We start from the raw sequence: 19,547 nt of genomic DNA on the forward strand, positions 1-19,547 counted from the left end.
TATATGATAGAAATTGACACGACCGTATTATTTGAAAATCCCTCCGAATAGCTTGGACAATTCTTCGTATGATTTTAAATGCGTTTCTTTGTATATTACTTTTATAAGTTGGTTTAATTTATATTCCAAAAGAGTTTAGAATGATGGGCAGATTTCAAAATATATGTTATATGGTAACTTATGCATAAATGGGAGAAATGAAATTTGCCCATTCAAAAGTAACCAATATATCGCAAAATATGACACAAAATCAAAACCACCATGAAATGAACCTAATTTAAATTAACTAACAAAAAATAATATATTTAGTTAAAAGAAGAAGAAATAACATCGTTAGTTAGTAGTTCAGATGCTGTCAGTCGTAAGGACCAACTCGGAATATAGTACGGATATATTATAACGTTTACAACAAAAGGTAATGTGCATTAAAAGTGCCAAAGCAAAATGATTTCGACCAATTAACTTGCAAAAAGTTCCAGTCTACACATTTTCATTGTAAACCAATGTACGTGTACAATTATACGTGTGACGAAAATAGCTTAAAACATGTTGAGTATTAAAAAATACATACAAAGTAATTGGCTTTTATCGCTTTTTAACAGATTTATAACATTTCCTTGTAATCAATAAACTTTTTTCGATATATTGAGAGATTTTGTGTCAAATTTTGCATAATAAGTCGTCTACTAAAATGTGCTTTTTTGTTTTAAATATTTAAATTATGGTCAGTTTCAACTAAAATTGTAATTATTTCAGTTTTTAGTTATTTCGACATAATTTACACCTACGTAGAGTTATATTAATTAATGTTATAGTGTAAACCCATATTCAAATTTAAAACTTTACTTTGGCAAATATTAAAATGTATATTGTTCGCTATCCATAGATATTATAATATTATATGTATGTAATTAAGAAATTATATTTTATGCAAAGACAAATATAGTTCAAATTCCGCGCTCAATTTCATTGCACAGATAAAATATATTTAAATTACAATAATATAAATTATATTAACTTGTAAAGATCATAAATATAATCGCGAACGAGGCTATCATCAATATATTTAGCCAGTTAGATCCATGTTTTTATAAGTCATTGAACACGAGGCAAATGGTAACATTAGCAGTACAGCCTACAAAAAAAAACTACAAACGTAAATTATTTTTTCGTTGTTTACTGTAATAATGAAAATATAGTAACTAATATACGAGAACATAGTTCTGTGTTTATGTTATAGTTGTAAAGAACTTTGTACAAACATTAGGGGAGGGGCTTGGGCCATGTGACACAATTAATTAACATAAACGAAGCCAGAGATAACTTGAAGATGGTAAAACCCTTCATGGATTGACTCTGGTAGTACCACCGTCACAAGAATTTCTGCAGTGTAAAGCGCTGCTATCTTCTGTTTTTAAGGGTATTTGTGGTAAGAAAGACATACTTATCCTAGGCGTTCCAACTTAGTCCTCAGCAGTAGAAAGAAACCTGTGGCCATGGTAGGAATGTAACCTCAGTGGCGGCAGTAGCTATTTACCATAAGTTGTACTGCATGCTCAAAAAATTTGATGAAACATTCACATCTCTTAAAATGACCGAAAATAATAGGATCCAAGCACATATTGAAAGACCAGAAATAAGGAAGAAGTAACAAATTACCACTTCCTCCAAAGCCGAACACAGCAGCGCTGAACACTGCTGTTATTAGGCAAAGATACTCGTAGTTACGGGTAGGTAAATTTAATTTAAATAAAGCCTAAAATCCTTGTTTTGTTTTATCTATCGGACTAAAATCTATTTCGATACTAATAAAAAAACAAATCTACTACTAATGTTACCTTTGTCTCGCGTTTAGACAATATTGTAGGTATTATTCGCCTCTACTACGAATACAAAAACGAAAATACAGTAATACATTGTAAGCTTATTATACTGTACCTATACATTATATTAGGTGACAACCTTCACAATAAAATGAAGACTTAAATATTCCATTTGTTTTATTTTATCCATTCAAGAGTAACATGAAATAATTTTGTACTTTCAACCTTAGGAATGTGAGTAAAATTATTTATTTAAACCATAGATTAATAAAGATTACTATGAAACAACAACAAGAAAATGTAACCAGTTTTGACAGTTGAAATTGTCGCTGTCATCTATTTTCGTGTTTGAAAAATATTAAAAAAAATGTAGTTTTAGATCATTTATAAATAAAACAATAATTCTCCGCACTTTTTCTTCGATTTAATGTTTTTGCACCACTTAACTGCACATGTCGGCATTGTTCCGCGTAAATTATACCATGACATCCATTAAATGGCTAGCATTGTCAGCCGTTTAAGCCATTTAATGGTTTCCTTCAATTACAAGGCGGTGAGATATCTATACTTATCTATGATTTAAACATTTATGTACAAAAACAAAATACAGGAGAGTTTGTGAGAACACAAGTGCACAAAGGTACTGCTTATTTCTCTAATAAATATCTACCAGAAGACCTATGATTGGAGAGTAGGTAAAGAATGATAGGTTGAGCGTGTACAAAGTAACAAATATGTTATTTATCATGATATCTTCAGCAAACAGAACTCCTTTTTAAATGTTGTGAGTGAGGACGCTTCTATACTTGATAAATACTCGAACTTGCCTTTATAAAATGCAATACACAAATAAGTATACGCAAGTACGCGTAGCACGTGAAATATACATATATGCATATTTTTATTTATCTGTGTATTACATGTTTATGTGTTCATGATTGATTTGCTTACACATGTTTGCGCATAAACATGTCCATGTGCACATGTTTGACTCTGTTCTTATTTTTTTCTCTTACAAAGAACATTTTTAACTCACAATAATTGTCGGCCAAATTGTGGAACAATTTTCGGCAGTTTATTATCTTACACATGTTAGTGCATTCATGTCCATGTGAACTAGGCTAATTTCCATACACATGTACATGTGCAATTGCATATTTTTAATTTAAATAATATTTTGTATGAAACGGGATTTTTAAAACAATTTATTTTATTCTAAAAAACTATCACAAAATAGTCTTAATAATAACAGATATCTGTATTGAATAAAAAAACAAGATTTGGTTTAATAAATATTTTATTAGTTATACCGTAAAATAAACACAAAATATTCAGGCGACTTAATATCCTATGTTACGATATAAATTACAAGCTGAAATGTTCTTACAATACATAATTAGTATAATACCGGACGATAAAGGTCTAGCCCCACTATCGTCCATGCTACATTTGTTAATGCAGTATCATATATTCTTATAATTAATACTCACTCTGTGGTGTGATTTCAAATATTCAATCTAGTCTAAGATTAACAGTATTTTTACAACATCAATTTTTAGGATCACTAATAAAACCAAAAGGAGTAGCAATTTAATAATATTGTTTATAGTTCGCGTAAAACTGCTAGGCCGCTCTATATATAGAAATAAATCGCGTCGCCATAGCAAATAGTACGACTACACCTGCTCGCAACAACTTCAGAACGGACTATCAGTTTGGCGCGGCCTATAGAAGCCTTAACAATAACAAAGTTCATAACATTTACTTTAATTACTTTTTAAATAGACTAACAAATTTATTATAATAAATTATTAGTAAATGAGGAGACATGCTTAATATATAATATGAATAGACATTAGCTATGCAGATAAATATAGGTAGTCTGATATTTAATTTATAGATGATATTTAGATATTATTGATCTAACTTTTTTTTACTTAATATCGATAATTTGCATCTTAAACATTCAACATATAGATTATGTTAACAAGTTTTATGTTAAAAATGCGTGTTCACTACCATACACACAAAATATAAACACTAGATCTAGATCAAAAATCTAAATTAATCTAGATATCTTTGTATAACTAGGACATATACAAATACATCCAGAATTAAGACCAAAACCATTTGTCTGATCAGGTATTAACCAAGAACTAGAGTATCTCTATCAGTATCAGTATACCCAGAACCACTGTCACTGTCAGAATTTATACATCTGCCTAGGCGTATGCCAACTCCGAATATCATCGTGTGTGATCATAAGAAACAAGTTATAAAGATATAGTTATAGTAAAATAACTCTAGATGAAGTAAGCAGCGAGTTGTGCCATCTTGCCCTTGGGTTGCTTGTTGCGGTGCTTGTTGGGCCGCGATCGACACTGTACGGTGTTTCTCCATCTAACATACTAAGCTAGACGAATGTCTAATCAGGAATCGATCCCAGAATCATGCTTATTCCATACATATGAAAACAAATATGTAGACTTCCAGACTCCAATTTTAAAACCAATTTATAAATAACTTAGACACACATATAGAGTATCAAGGACACAACCAAAGAATACCAATAAAAAAAAACTCTAGGTACTCAGGAAATTTCGCATGTGATCATCAGAAACAAGTTATGCATAGTTACAGTAAGCCTAGACGAAATAAGCAGCAAGTTGCGCCATCTTGTCCTTGGGTTGCTTGTTGCGGTGCTTGTTGGGCCGCGAGCGACCGCCGCGCGCGCGCGCCACACCACCGCGAGCTGACACCGCGCGGTGTTTCTCCATCTATATACTTAACTAGACGACTGCCTAAACAGGGATCAAATACACGAACTCCTAGATCCCAAACACAAATTTACAAATAACATAGACACACATATAGAAAGTGACACATGCGACTTTCATAATCACATCCAGTGACATCAATAAAAAAGCCCGATGCGGAACAAACTATTCTATTATAACATTTCGATACTCGCGGAGTATTAACGAACAATTGTGAACATGCGTATTTAAATAACATACACGAGTATATTCGGTAGTGAATATTCATCTAATCTATACGGGTGCAGCTTTTCCAAATTATCCATCGTTCGGCAAGTTATTCGCGATACCGTAAGAAGTATAATTAAATACATTTATACATCTAGCTAGGTGTATGCCAATTCCGAATCTTATCGTGTGTGATCATAAAAACAAATTATAATAATTACGCTATTTCTATACGAAGTAAGCAGCGAGTTGCGCCATCTTGTCCTTAGGTTGCTTGTTGCGGTGCTTGTTGGGGCGCGAGCGACCGCCGCGAGCGCGAGCCACACCGCCGCGGGCCGACACCGCGCGGTGTTTCTCCACCTGACAACATATTATACATACTTAGAATTTGTTTAAAAAGGGCGTATTGGCACGTACGTTACGTACAGGAGGAACGTTAGCATTTTGAAAAAAAAAACTACAATTTTTAACAGAGTTGAATAGAGGTTTTATATTCGATCGCTATGAATGTAAGTTTGTATTTCTGTGATTTTCTCGAAAACTACTGATTCTATTTGGATAGGGTTTGGTTTATAAATGATGAAGCTCGACTCCAGGGAGACTCTGGCTACATCTTTTTCTGTTAAAAATAACAGTGTTTCGGTGTAAACTGGATGCAATGTGGAGTCTGTAGTATTTCGTATCGCGGTATTCCACGCTGACGAGCCGCGCCGCACTGTGTCCGCTGCACCACACTCACCAGCGCGCTGAAGCTCGGCTCGCAGTACACACACGCGGTCATCTCGGTGAGCGCGGCGGGCAGGCGCGTCCTCTCCGCGCGGTACTCCACGCTGACGAGCCGCGCCGCACTGTGTCCGCTGCACCACACTCACCAGCGCGCTGAAGCTCGGCTCGCAGTACAGACACGCGGTCATCTCGGTGAGCGCGGCGGGCAGGCGCGTCCTCTCCGCGCGGTACTCCACGCTGACGAGCCGCGCCGCACTGTGTCCGCTGCACCACACTCACCAGCGCGCTGAAGCTCGGCTCGCAGTACAGACACGCGGTCATCTCGGTGAGCGCGGCGGGCAGGCGCGTCCTCTCCGCGCGGTACTCCACGCTGACGAGCCGCGCCGCACTGTGTCCGCTGCACCACACTCACCAGCGCGCTGAAGCTCGGCTCGCAGTACAGACACGCGGTCATCTCGGTGAGCGCGGCGGGCAGGCGCGTCCTCTCCGCGCGGTACTCCACGCTGACGAGCCGCGCCGCACTGTGTCCGCTGCACCACACTCACCAGCGCGCTGAAGCTCGGCTCGCAGTACAGACACGCGGTCATCTCGGTGAGCGCGGCGGGCAGGCGCGTCCTCTCCGCGCGGTACTCCACGCTGACGAGCCGCGCCGCACTGTGTCCGCTGCACCACACTCACCAGCGCGCTGAAGCTCGGCTCGCAGTACAGACACGCGGTCATCTCGGTGAGCGCGGCGGGCAGGCGCGTCCTCTCCGCGCGGTACTCCACGCTGACGAGCTGAGCGCCACACGCCGCACACGCTTGTTCACACACCGCCACGCGGGTCGCGTCCTCGAATATGTTTATTATCACGTCGCATCTGGAATAAGAATTACAATATTTAATCATTTATTTAAAAAAAATATCTATTATTGTAAAATTTAGCCAATTTCAATATTATGTTAAAGATAAATTATAATTTCAATAAAATAAAATTCAGGGCAGCGAATTAGCCTCGCTATCAAACGAGGTAATATTGCCAGCATTCTGGGAACTTGTGACGTATTCATTATACCAAAACCAAAAAAAACTTGACAATAAAAACAGCTCTAATGAAATATTGAACCAACACCTCCGATTCAAGTTAAATCTCTTCCGCTAATGAAATTGGGCCAGAGTCTTTGAATACCGGTTTTGCATCGATGCGTACTCGTCGGCTCAGCGGCGGCGGAGGGACACATGCTTTCGGTCCGCCATTCTTATCTTGCTTACTTGTTTATGCTTTCGTAATCTTAACAGTAATTGTAATTTAATGGCTAAAGTAATAAAATTGCTTTAAATTCTAAATAATATTGTTATAGTATATTGTCTATTTTTAAAAAATATATTTATTCTGGAGAATTATTATATAAAAACAAATTTGAATGCTATAAATATGGTCTAGGATACATTTTAGTCAAAACCAACAACACCTCATATGTTATAATCGTCAAGCCGTTTGGGCTGTAGGTCATGTTAAAGAATGAGACATATTATACATTATACATTGTACATATATTCATATATACGCTCAAAACATTATCCATGAGCGCATGAGGAGCATGGTCTTTTCTTTTTTTTTTTTGTTAACGAAGGGGAAACCTTCAAAAGGTACCCGATGTCGTGAGAGCTTCGCAGGGTTATGTGGGACTCTTACCGCACTAAAACCCCCCCGGTGGCCTCGGCGCTGCTTAATAGACTCCGGGATCTCCAAAGGAACGCAACCGGGGTCCTATTAGCGCGTTGCCCCGTCGGGCTCCGCCCAGGTGAGCTTGACGCTCGCCACTTACGACAGGCACGGGATACCGTAGCCCTATTCTGGTCCCGAACTACAGGGACAATAGTCTTTTGTCCTCACAGATATGTATTTTGTACCCACGTTCAAAAATTCAAAAACGGAATGTAGTAAAAGGAAATAACTACTTTTAAATTGCCCCAAAATTAGATCAAATAAAAAGTAAATATAGCTAAACCGATAGTCAATTAAATTCGAAGTCGCAGGTGAAGGAAAGCTATATTAATCCGTTTTATTAAGTCCTCGGCTTATTTCCCGTTACTTATAAATTTTACACTGTGTTTCCCAAACCACAACACAGACGGTGCCTTAACAAAATCACAGATGGCGCTTTATCTAGTGCCAAACATACTTCGTTTTGAACCCCTACGGTATCACGGTAACGCGCGAGAACAAACGAATGAGATTAGTTTCAAGTTCACAACACAGATGGCGTGCTACGAAAACTGAAACGCGCTAACGACTTGTTGTTCAAAGAACCTTATAAGGGGCCGATCTTAAATCATCTTTACAGGGCTAATTGTGATTAAAGCTTTAATTTAAAGAATGTGATAAATTAAGCTTTAAAATTACTTTTGCTTAAAATTACTACTTGTTAAGTTAGATGTCATATTTAGATGATAGGTAATTAATTACATTTTTTGGAACGGCCCAAGAGAGGTGCCGATATAAAGATTTTAATTATATCTGCCTGCCAAAGGTGATATTGACTCTCACCTAAGGGCCCTATAGTTTGTCCCTGTAGTCTTGGGACCAGAATAGAGCCAAAAGAGGGTCGGTATCTCCTGCATGTCGTAAGAGGCTACTATAAAGGGAATGTTTTCAGGGTTGTAACCCGGGAATGACGATATAAGTGGCAGCATACCGTCACAAACACCTAATGCAGTGGTGTGCAAACCGTACCGTACCGTGTTCGAAGGATGGTCGCGTTCCTTTCCCGGAGTCCTCTGCGGAGCGCTGAGGACCTGTATTAGTTAATTTGCTTTTGGCTGGGTAAGAATCCCACATAACCCATGTCACTTTTAAACCACTTTTGAAGGTATCAATAAACGTCAAAAAAAGAAAACTAAGGACAGATATACGTACGCAGGACCTTCCAATTTGTAAAGAAAGGTTTTATTAAGGCTTCTTGTCAACCAATTCGCACTATTCCCTCATAATCTACTAAGAAAGCGATTCCCAACCTTTTTCAGTCCACGGACCCTTGGGAAATCAAGCACTATTCACGGACCCCCTTAATAAAATGAAGAGCAAAAAAAAACAAAACAATCTCAGCCAAAACATAATTTGAAAGACCGATTTATGTATTTTGTTTTTGTTTTTTTTTTTTTATTAATCATGAGTTATATCATTGGATGCATCTTTTTTAATTTTTTAAAATACCGTGTGCTTAGATCACATTTTTCTAATAAAACTGGTTTGCTGATTTTTCGTTTTGCGGCCCTTTTGCATTTAATGAGCAATTTATGTATGGTCCGGAGATGACACCGCGGACCCCCAAACATATACTCGCGGACCCCCAGGGGTCCGCGGACCCCAGGTTGGGAAACGCGGTACTAAGAAACCCTAGCCCAGCAGATGGGTTGATGCCATATACTATGTAAAGTTTTGATAGTAATTGGTAGAGTTCACTCCGTACGCACACGTCAGGTAGTTGTAGCGTGCACGAGTTGCGCCCGAACCCCTCCTGTCGCGCGACACGGCGCGGTCGGTGCGGTCGTCGAGTGCAACACACCGCGCGGAGTACTGACCGGTTGCAGGCGAGCTTCCACTTGGGCGCGGCCGGGTCCAGCACGAGCACGCCGTCGCAGTCCACGCAGCCGGACACGCCCGTCGAGTTCACTCCGTACGCACACGTCGGGTGCGGCACGAGTTGCGCCCGAACCCCTCCTGTCGCGCGACACGGCGCGGTCGGTGCGGTCGTCGAGTGCAACACACCGCGCGGAGTACTGACCGGTTGCAGGCGAGCTTCCACTTGGGCGCGGCCGGGTCCAGCACGAGCACGCCGTCGCAGTCCACGCAGCCGGACACGCCCGTCGAGTTCACTCCGTACGCACACGTCGGGTGCGGCACGAGTTGCGCCCGAACCCCTCCTGTCGCGCGACACGGCGCGGTCGGTGCGGTCGTCGAGTGCAACACACCGCGCGGAGTACTGACCGGTTGCAGGCGAGCTTCCACTTGGGCGCGGCCGGGTCCAGCACGAGCACGCCGTCGCAGTCCACGCAGCCGGACACGCCCGTCGAGTTCACTCCGTACGCACACGTCGGGTGCGGCACGAGTTGCGCCCGAACCCCTCCTGTCGCGCGACACGGCGCGGTCGGTGCGGTCGTCGAGTGCAACACACCGCGCGGAGTACTGACCGGTTGCAGGCGAGCTTCCACTTGGGCGCGGCCGGGTCCAGCACGAGCACGCCGTCGCAGTCCACGCAGCCGGACACGCCCGTCGAGTTCACTCCGTACGCACACGTCGGGTGCGGCACGAGTTGCGCCCGAACCCCTCCTGTCGCGCGACACGGCGCGGTCGGTGCGGTCGTCGAGTGCAACACACCGCGCGGAGTACTGACCGGTTGCAGGCGAGCTTCCACTTGGGCGCGGCCGGGTCCAGCACGAGCACGCCGTCGCAGTCCACGCAGCCGGACACGCCCGTCGAGTTCACTCCGTACGCACACGTCGGGTGCGGCACGAGTTGCGCCCGAACCCCTCCTGTCGCGCGACACGGCGCGGTCGGTGCGGTCGTCGAGTGCAACACACCGCGCGGAGTACTGACCGGTTGCAGGCGAGCTTCCACTTGGGCGCGGCCGGGTCCAGCACGAGCACGCCGTCGCAGTCCACGCAGCCGGACACGCCCGTCGAGTTCACTCCGTACGCACACGTCGGGTGGGTGCACGAGTTGCAACCGAAGCCTTTCTTCATGTCCCTGGTGAATTAAAGGATTGTTTAGTAGAGGGGATACAAGTAGAGCCTCCGCCAAACTTCTAGTCCGCTCTGAATATAGAAGCGAGTTGCGTCGAAACAGCAAAATGTAGTAGATATTAGCGGGACGAAGACAGTGCGGGACAACACCCTCCGCTGCCAGCTCTCGCCCGCGGGGATAGAGCATAATTACTGTGCTCTTACTGTTGCATCGGAGTATATGCTTGTAGTTGTGTTAGACCTCATTGGCTCTCTGACTACACCTGCGCGCAACTACATAGCGCACTAGAAGTTTGGCGCGAACTATTCAATCCTCGCTAACTGGTCTCGCGGGCTGCCAGACCGGTGAATGTCAGGCACGATACCCGAATATGATTATGTGTATGTAACATGTAATACATAACGATAAAACGCACAGCTACCGCAACGCATCATATGCATCATCACTAAGCAAGAATATTAACCAACATACATACAAACTAAAGGTTCATTTAAGATGTATATGGAGTTCTAAGGGCGTCTGCTAAAACCTGCTTCACATCAAAACACGAATTCTAACTTGAAAGAAATAATAAAACTATTCAAACAAGGTATCACAAATTATAACAGATTAATAAAGAAAATCTCTTTATCTATTAAAAGTGAGTCTCAAATTTAAAACCGAGTAGAAATATGTTTATACCTGAACGGCGGATGGTTATAGCAGTGCGGACAGAGCGGGTAGCTCTTGCCCTTAGGCCCGGAGGACCAGGAGAGCAGCTCGAAGTCGTCCAGTGGGCACTTGAGCTCGCGGTATATACGCACGGTACCGTTCTGTGGCAACGAGTACGTGTCGTCGCAGTGCGAGCAGTGGAGACGTGCGGGTTTCGCCTGAAATTTGTGAACATTTTCGGTATTAATATTGTTCTTTTTTTTTGGGTTGTGTAGCTAATGGTGATTATTTAAAGAAAGTGTTGAAAAATGTAGGTATGATTGTAGTAAAATTTCGATAACTGGGCGAACATTCTTACAAGGGATTTTCGTTACTAATAGCCCTTCGCTATAGTCAAATTGTGACAATAATCGTTTTTTGGTAAAGTTCAGAATTCGGAAATACTTAGCAAATAATCTACGGACAAAGCTTATGTATTTTTCTCTATGAGCCAATTTTTCAATTCTAGACATTTGAATGTCCACAACTGCTACGACGCGGGAAATTCTAGCGACGTGATAGTATTTTTAAGACATTAATTAAAATTAGCCAATATAATCAAAATTTTTGGTTCCAATTGCCTGAAACCTCACAAAATGGTTCCTCAAACCAAATCTACCTTATTCCATACATAACACTAACCTGTATATACTTCATATACCGCCTACACTTCCCACAGCGAGACAGCGCCTTACCGCTCGCCTTCAGCGACGAGAAGCTGACTTCGAACAGCTGATCCATAGCGTCTATGGACCGCACAAAGTACTGGAACTTCCTACGGAATATCTCCGTTGTATGAGCGAGTACTGCGTGGAAGTCGGCCTTGCCTACCGCGATCAAGTTGAGCTGTTCCTCTACAGCTGATCGCATAGTTGGTAAGACTAGTTCTGGATCGATCTGGAAGAAAATACATAAAAATCTATAATAAAATCAATAATTCGAAGTTATTATCGTAACGTTAACGCTGCAGCGTAACCGATTCCGTACCAAAATTCGTTACACCCATACATTTCTCCCTCATGTCGCGCCTAACGAAGTTTCACTTCAAAATGTTCTTCGGATTTTGATCATGATCATAACGACGATGATCATAATGATGTAGTCAATGACCATGATGATGACAATGATGATTATGGTGAAAATGACGATATACATGATGATGAAGACGATAAGAATAAAGACAACAATGATTACGACCATGAGCATGAAGATGACGACAATGATAATGATGATGACAACGATTATCATGACAATGACCACGATGATGATCATGGTGAAAATGACGATGTAAATGATGATGAAGACGATAAAAATCAGGATGATGAGAATCACGACGATGATCATAATAATGACCACGATGATGATCATGATGATGACTACTATGTTGGTCATGATGATGTCGACGATGATCATGATGGTGAATATGAAAAGCATGATTATGAGGATAATTATATTAGATAAGCTTACCTTCTGATAACCATGCACGAGCACAACACCAAGACTAGTGGGAACAAGGCGTCGACCACTACCCACGGCGACGTAGTTCCTCTGGCAGATGTTGTTGATGTGCACCGGAATCGAAGCGTCAGTACCAATGCCGTGCTTCTCCATAAGGGTAATCACCTGGAATGACAAACATAACAACTTTGAAAATAAAATATGAGATATATAAAGAAATAAAAGTTAAAATGTGATAAAACTTGTGGCGTCTTCCCACTAATCGCCAAGAGATGGCGCCACGAGTATTCTGAATCACGCTATCGAAGTTTTTCAACATTTTGTATTATATTCTGGTTTAAAGGTGGTAAAAGTGGTGGTGTTGTGGTAAATAAACAATGGTAATAAACACCTTAAAATATACACCTTAAATTATAAAATCTTGCTACTAAGATGTGTTTTTTTTTCTGTGTTTGGGTCACTCTCAACTTGGCCTCTACAGCGAACTCTACGTAAGTATGTAGTGTCCGCGCCAAACTTCTTGTCCGCCATCGCTCTATATATAGAAACGAGTCGCGTCGCAACAGCAAAGTATTGTAGGTATTAGCGGGACGAAGACAGCGCGTGTCTCTCCGGCAGCCTTCGCTGTCCGCTCTCGCCCACGGACACATAGCGCAGTTAGTGTGCCCTTAATGTTGCTACGGAGTATATGCTTGTATTTGTGTTTGACCGCATTGACTCTGAGACTGCGCCTGCACGCAACAGCTTCAGAGTGGACTAGAATTTTGGCGCGGAGTCTACTACAATCGCATGCGTATTATTTATTTTATTTATTTATTGTAACACAAACACACGGTTAAGGTACAACAGGGCAAACTTAATGCCTGATGGCATTCTCTACCAGTCAACCCTTGGTGAATAGAGAGAATTTGCGGCAGGTGTCAAAATACATAAATATTGTTGTAAATACATAAATGTTGTATTACCTCAGATTCAGTGAGATAGTCCGGCGGCGAGGTCTGACACTCGACGAGGCGGTGGTCGTGCGCACGCAACACATCGTCCACACATAGCACCGGGACGAACTCGTCCTTGCCGAATGCCTGGAAACAGTAAATATTGCTTTTGTTTTATTTATTAACATTAACAACGTTTTTGTTTACAAGGTACTCGAGACATCGGTTTCATAGTTTCAAACGTTTATTGGAGCATGCAAACGGTTTCTACCTTCTTCAACACACAGTCTAAGTCATATATGTGACATGTCGCTGTAGTTGTGACAGTACCTGCCAATGCATGATCTCCGTGTAGCCAGCGTCGACCAGCGTGTTCCCCGTGTAGTAGAAGGTCTCGGAGCCGATCTGGAAGGTCAGCTTGGTGCACAGGTAGCGACAGTCGCGCGACAGGGTCGCTATGAAGTGTCGCGTCACGTAGTCGTATATGCGCCACATGTCGCCTTCTAGTTCTGATTCGGCTGTGGACACATAGTTTTAGTTGTGGCGACTTCCCGCAACTCGTCAAGAGATGGCGCCACGAGTATTCTGAATCACGCTATAGAAGTTTTCTGAACATTTTGTACATATACAAGCTCCGACATATGACTAGCGGAATACGGCTGCTCTCCGGGCATGATCACCCATCCCGGCGGGAGACATCCCTTTGCCAAATAGCTATTGACTTTGATTTACAAATTAATGTATTTTGGGTGAAATAGTTGTTTGAATAATCTTTAAAATCTTTTTGGGTGAAAAACATTAAAAAATGACGGTACTAAAGTGTTAGGAAATCGCAAATGGGTAGAGGACAGATGAAAATATTATGTCAATATGTGAGTAACACATTATATATGACGTCATCGAAATCATCGTGATATGCCTAGTGTCACAGAAGTGATTTTCTACCACTACCCTTTCACAACGAATATCGAATCGTTAGTACCGACATTTCTGACTGTGGGTCTTCAGGGCATTCAAAAACGTCGGTACTAAAACTATTACTGTTGTGATCACCTATTGTCTATCACCACCGAGAGAAACCTTTATTATTATTAACATTTACTACTAATAAAACATTATTTTTATCAAATTTGTCAAAATGTCCCATCATCATACACTTACTTGCAGACCTCATGGGGGTGATGGGGGGATGGTCACCAGCATCATGGCCTTTCTTAGGCTTGTTGATCCCGTGGGATATCAATGCACGAACCTCAGCTCCCCACTTATTCGAGTGTTGTTGTTGGCGGAGAGTGCTCCTGAAAAATTTAAAATAACACAATTTTTACATCACTTTTCTACCTAAAATTATTTAAAGCGACAAAAATATATTTAAGTTATAGTTCGCGCCAAACCTCTGGTCAGCTCTGAAGTTGTTGCGAGCGGGTGTAGTCATACAATTTGCTATGGCGACGCGATTCATTTCTATATTCAGAGCGGACTAGCAGTTTCACGCGGACTATAATAGAATAATACTCCGTTATGTTCTGATCTGACCAATGCGGCACGGAATACAGTAAGGAACACAACAATGAAACTCGAAATATCTATTTAAATAAGATTCTTACTATACTGCAGAGAGTAATGTTTTTCAAGTGTTTGTATGTACGTATGTCTCATTCTTTGGCACGCTTCGGTAGAACCCTTTGTGGTTCAACTCCAGCGGCACCACCGCCACACCTATTTCTACCTAATAACAGCAGTGTTAGGCGCTGCTGTGTTCCGTTTTAAAGGGTGTGGTAAAGGAGACAGACTTTTCCGAGGCGTTATAGCTTAGTCCTCAGGGGTAGCGGCGCATCTGTGGCCGACCTCTGGTAGGAATATCTAATCCTATCTGGGGTTGATTACAGATGTCCATGGGCGGCAGTAGCCACTTACCATCAGGTGGACTGCATGTTTAACGGATTTTACTATATAGACGTTGAATTCGTCAAAATGGCGAGAGTAACCATTGGTTATATTTTTAAGCAGTCTTAGTTTTATTTTTTTTAATAATTGTTAGTTTAACATGAAGACTTGATCAATAATCATGTCATGTATAAGGAGGTAAAAATATTTACATGAGGTCAAAGCTCTCAGGGTAGTTGGTAGTCTCCGTTCGAGGGTAGGAAATGTAACCTTGCGTATACAGGCGCTCAGCTATCTGTTGACAAATTAATAAACACTTTATTTTCAGCCAAACATATTAAAAATATACACCTATGTGGGTGGTACGTATGGTGGTGCATATTTATTATTTTTTGCATCTGCACGCATCCTTTGTGGGGGGTAGGATGGTACATACTGCATGGTTTAAAATGGTATATATTTATAATAGTGATCTTTCTTGTGGAAAAAAACGAATGTTGTTGTTCTTTGAATAGAGATTTTATTCTGTTAATCTATATTCTATGTACAATAATAAAATTAAAATGATATAAATGAATAAACAAATCTGTAAATAGAGAAACGACATTTAACGTTTTTTATTCCACTAAAACATTTTTCTATTTAAATTTATGTGACATTGAATTAAACGTCACAAATAAATAGACAATAGTAAAATAGTTCATAGAGAAAAAAGGATAAATTAAAATAAACTTTTTCTTTACATATTTTATTATTTTTTGCATCTGCACGCATCCTTTGCGGGAGGTAGGATGGTACATACTGCATGGTTTAAAATGGTATATATTTATAATAGTGATCTTTCTTGTGGAAGAAAACGAATGTTGTTGTTCTTTGAATAGAGATTTTATTCTGTTAATCTATATTCTATGTACAATAATAAAATTAAAATGATATAAATGAATAAACAAATCTGTAAATAGAGAAACGACATTTAACGTTTTTTATTCCACTAAAACATTTTCCTATTTAAATTTATGTGACATTGAATTAAACGTCACAAATAAATAGACAATAGTAAAATAGTTCATAGAGAAAAAAGGATAAATTAAAATAAACTTTTTCTTTACATATTTTATCATTTTCTATATATTAATAGCATATTGTTGTGAAGTAGTTTTAATCCTACCCATACAAATTGAATTTATGACAATTCATTTAAACCACAAGACACCAATACCACCAATCTGAATTTCCAAATATTTTAAAGAGTCAATACTTAGCAAGACGTATGAGCGGAGATTCAGGAAAAGCCTTCCTTTAAAAAGCTATAGTTACACCCATGACGTGAGTACTATCTATTTATCGATCTATATGGAAACGTTGAGGTGAATCAACAAGCCCAGACCAGTTTTAGCTGACATGCTGAATATATTTATATAAGTCACAAGATTTGATGTCTAAAATGTTTGAATACCTGCATGGCTTGATGCGGCGACATGCCCAACCCAGCGCTGGCCACTCGCATCAGCTCCACAGTGTTCAGCGCCACTGGTCGCGACTTCACTTTCTCCTTGGCTTGGATGTTGGTTACCCTTTAACAAAATATATTACAAGTAACAGTTTAGTGACTATTTCGAAGATTTAAAAAAAAAAATTATCTTTGATAATCGTCATCATCCTCATGTGATACTTCATCACCCTTTAAACAAAAATTCAATAGTTTACTTAAGTAATATGACAAAATATTTATATATAATTAGTGTTATTACATGTGAACCATAAAAACCCTACCTTCTTAAAAATGCAGCAAAAGTACCAATATATAACCAATAGGCAATAAGTAAATTTAAAAATTAAAGCTTTTATGTGTTACCACCACCATAAGCAACTTACACAGTCTCCTTAATTTCCTTAATATGAGTAAGGAATGTATTGGCAATGTCCTTTTCGAAGCATCTAACCCGCTTCCACTCCAGAGGTAGTTCCCTCCCTTCTGAAGTGCTGGCAGTTACCCGCAGTACCCAGTATGTCTCCGGCTTGAACGTCTGGATCTCGTCGTGGCGTTGGACACAGAAGCCCAGTGTGGGTGTTTGACATGGCCCGTACGATATGAGAGAGGCATCAAGGTCACCGTATCTACCTAGAAATTATAAAGGATTTTGTTAAATCAACACTTATTACCAATACCATAAAGTGATGTAAGTGTGAGTAGTCTATCCAATGTTTTGCCTACCAGAGATCAAAATTACAAAATTACACAATGCCTATTCAAATAAAGGTCAAAAAAAGAAGTCTCAAATAAACATCAAATTTCATCTCTGGTAAGCAAAAATTGTATAGATTGACTGCTAATTGACCAGTAATGATTGAATCGTTGAATTATTATTTGATTGGAAGTTAAATTGAGTGAATTAGTCATTTTCAAATTTATAGGAATCATTGGTCACTTCCAATTTAGGCTTTGTTTAGAATTTTTTTCCCAAAAAAATTAATTAAAATAGTATATGAATAAAAATTATGCAATAATTGTGCATTTTTTTTGTCAATCAATAATTAAAGAGGCACATTGAGCATAGAGGAGCTTCAAAAAATGTGAAACATTTTGAAACTCCATAGTGATTCTGGGCCCTAGAATGAATTTACAATAGAAACAAAAAAACAGCATAGCTAAAAAGCTTAAAATAGTTATTACCTTGAAAATACTTGGTTTGAAAGCGTGTAAAAGCACACCCGATCCTCAGATCTAGCTCCTGACGTGCATCCACACTCCGTGACTGATTCTCATTGGGCCTGCCCAGGTTGGCCATAGCTGCCTTAATGTCCTTCTCAGTAATAGCTGAGAAGTGGGCTCTATGGGTCACAAGAGGAGACATCACGTCACCCTTCATGTATGGCTGGACGCAACTCATTACCTGAAATTAAATCAAATACATATATTAATTAAAAGAGTTTTTTTATAATACAGAAGTAACAAATGAGTATGCAGTCCTCCTAATGGTAAGTGGCTACTTCCACTCATTGATACATAAGATTAGATTTCTTTCTGAGAACTATATTAGTACTCCTGAGGACTAAGTTGCAACTCCTTATTCTTATGCAAATTCTAAAATTAACCAGCTTTACTCATTAAGTTAGCACACACCACCTGTGTTACATATTAACATTCAGTAATTTTGTTTTTTTTTTATAATATTGGAGTAGCAGAAGAGCATGCAGTCCACCTGATGGTAAGTGGCTCCTGCCGCCCATAGACATCTGTAATCAACCTCAGGTAGGATAGATATTCCTACCTGAGGTCGGCCACAGATGCGTCTCTACCCCTGAGGACTAAGCTGGAACGCCTCAGAAAAGTATGTCTCCCTTACCACACCCTTCAAAACAGAACACAGCAGCGCATAACACTGCTGTTATTAGGCAGAAATAGGTGTGGCGGTGGTGTCACCAGAGTCGAACCGCAAAGGATTTTACCACCTTCAATTATTTATAATACTAAGTTGTTACTCACTTCAAAACAAATATTTTCTCCTTCTTTATCACAATCCAGCCACAAAATCAGATAATCAGCACCACGGGACTCCTGAGCCAAATGGGCGGGTATGCGGAGCCGTGGCATGGCTTCCTTCTTCTCCGTCGGGCAGCTGAATAGCTCCACGGGATCCACTTTATCCCAATTGTTGTATTTACCAGTGAAATCCAGATTCATGACGTGACCACACACTGACGTCATTTTGAACCGAACTGACTCTCCTTTGAATGTTCCGTTCCATTCGTGCACCGAACATGCTGCAGTAGAACCTTTACAAACATAATATCTTTTTATAACATTGTTATATTTTTAGATTATTTTTTTTTATCAATTTGCAGGTGTTATATTAGTTGCATATACAGTTTCAGCTTCAGATATTTACAATGGATTTCAGTGGACGGAGGAGTACATTAATGGTCAAAAAACTCAAAATGCAAGTAACAAATAGACTTGCGAATTTTACATAGCATTACATTTTTACAAGTGTTTTTAATATATTTTTGCTGCTAAAGGAAATATCACTTAGAGCCATAGCAAGGCCTGACCGGGTTTAGCTAGTATTTACATACATTTTGTGTTTAAAATTCATTTACTACATTTACCTTTACTGCCAACAAATTTGTTATTGCTCAGAATATTGGCGAGATTTAAAGCTAGAGATGGCTTTTCAGCCACCATCAACGCTGTCTTCATGTTGTTATTTGTTTATTTTCGGTATAATTCATGAAACTTTTATTTTTGAAACACGAGCTGCGGTGCAAACTGCAAAATAAATAGCAATTTTGACAATTTGTTGAATAAAAATGTCAA

The 19,547-nt window shown here is 40.2% G+C and overlaps 1 protein-coding gene across 1 annotated transcript; it reads right to left on the reverse strand.

Annotated features, from left to right (window-relative positions):
* Positions 1–4,416: 4,416 nt before the first annotated feature.
* Positions 4,417–19,518, reverse strand: Top3beta (DNA topoisomerase 3-beta). Its single transcript, XM_073089316.1, has 15 exons — positions 19,340–19,518; positions 18,717–19,006; positions 17,904–18,123; positions 17,105–17,351; positions 16,686–16,803; positions 15,442–15,524; positions 14,504–14,640; positions 13,673–13,860; positions 13,373–13,489; positions 12,417–12,572; positions 11,592–11,846; positions 10,941–11,128; positions 10,113–10,262; positions 6,212–6,392; positions 4,417–5,167 (listed from the first exon to the last, which is right to left on the reverse strand). The coding sequence occupies exons 1-15, from the start codon at positions 19,428–19,430 to the stop codon at positions 5,036–5,038; spliced, it is 2,553 nt and encodes an 850-aa protein (XP_072945417.1). The 5' UTR covers positions 19,431–19,518; the 3' UTR covers positions 4,417–5,035.
* Between the last annotated feature and the right edge of the window lie 29 nt (positions 19,519–19,547).

The sequence above is a fragment of the Epargyreus clarus genome, unplaced genomic scaffold (assembly GCF_041222505.1).
Source record: "Epargyreus clarus isolate Ecla_fem2 unplaced genomic scaffold, WU_Ecla_fem_2.2 ptg000029l, whole genome shotgun sequence".
NCBI classification, from domain to species: domain Eukaryota; kingdom Metazoa; phylum Arthropoda; class Insecta; order Lepidoptera; family Hesperiidae; genus Epargyreus; species Epargyreus clarus.

Excerpts from the sequence above, each read along its gene's own strand:
- Top3beta (XM_073089316.1), bottom strand. The coding sequence starts at position 19,430 with ATGAAGACAGCGTTGATGGTGGCTGAAAAGCCATCTCTAGCTTTAAAT. Across the intron at positions 14,641-15,441 it reads CCTGAGAGCTTTGACCTCAT|GAGCACTCTCCGCCAACAAC; the intron begins GTAAATATTTTT and ends TAAATTTTTCAG. Across the intron at positions 5,168-6,211 it reads AGCCGAGCTTCAGCGCGCTG|GTGGAGAAACACCGCGCGGT; the intron begins GTGAGTGTGGTG and ends ATATGTTGTCAG.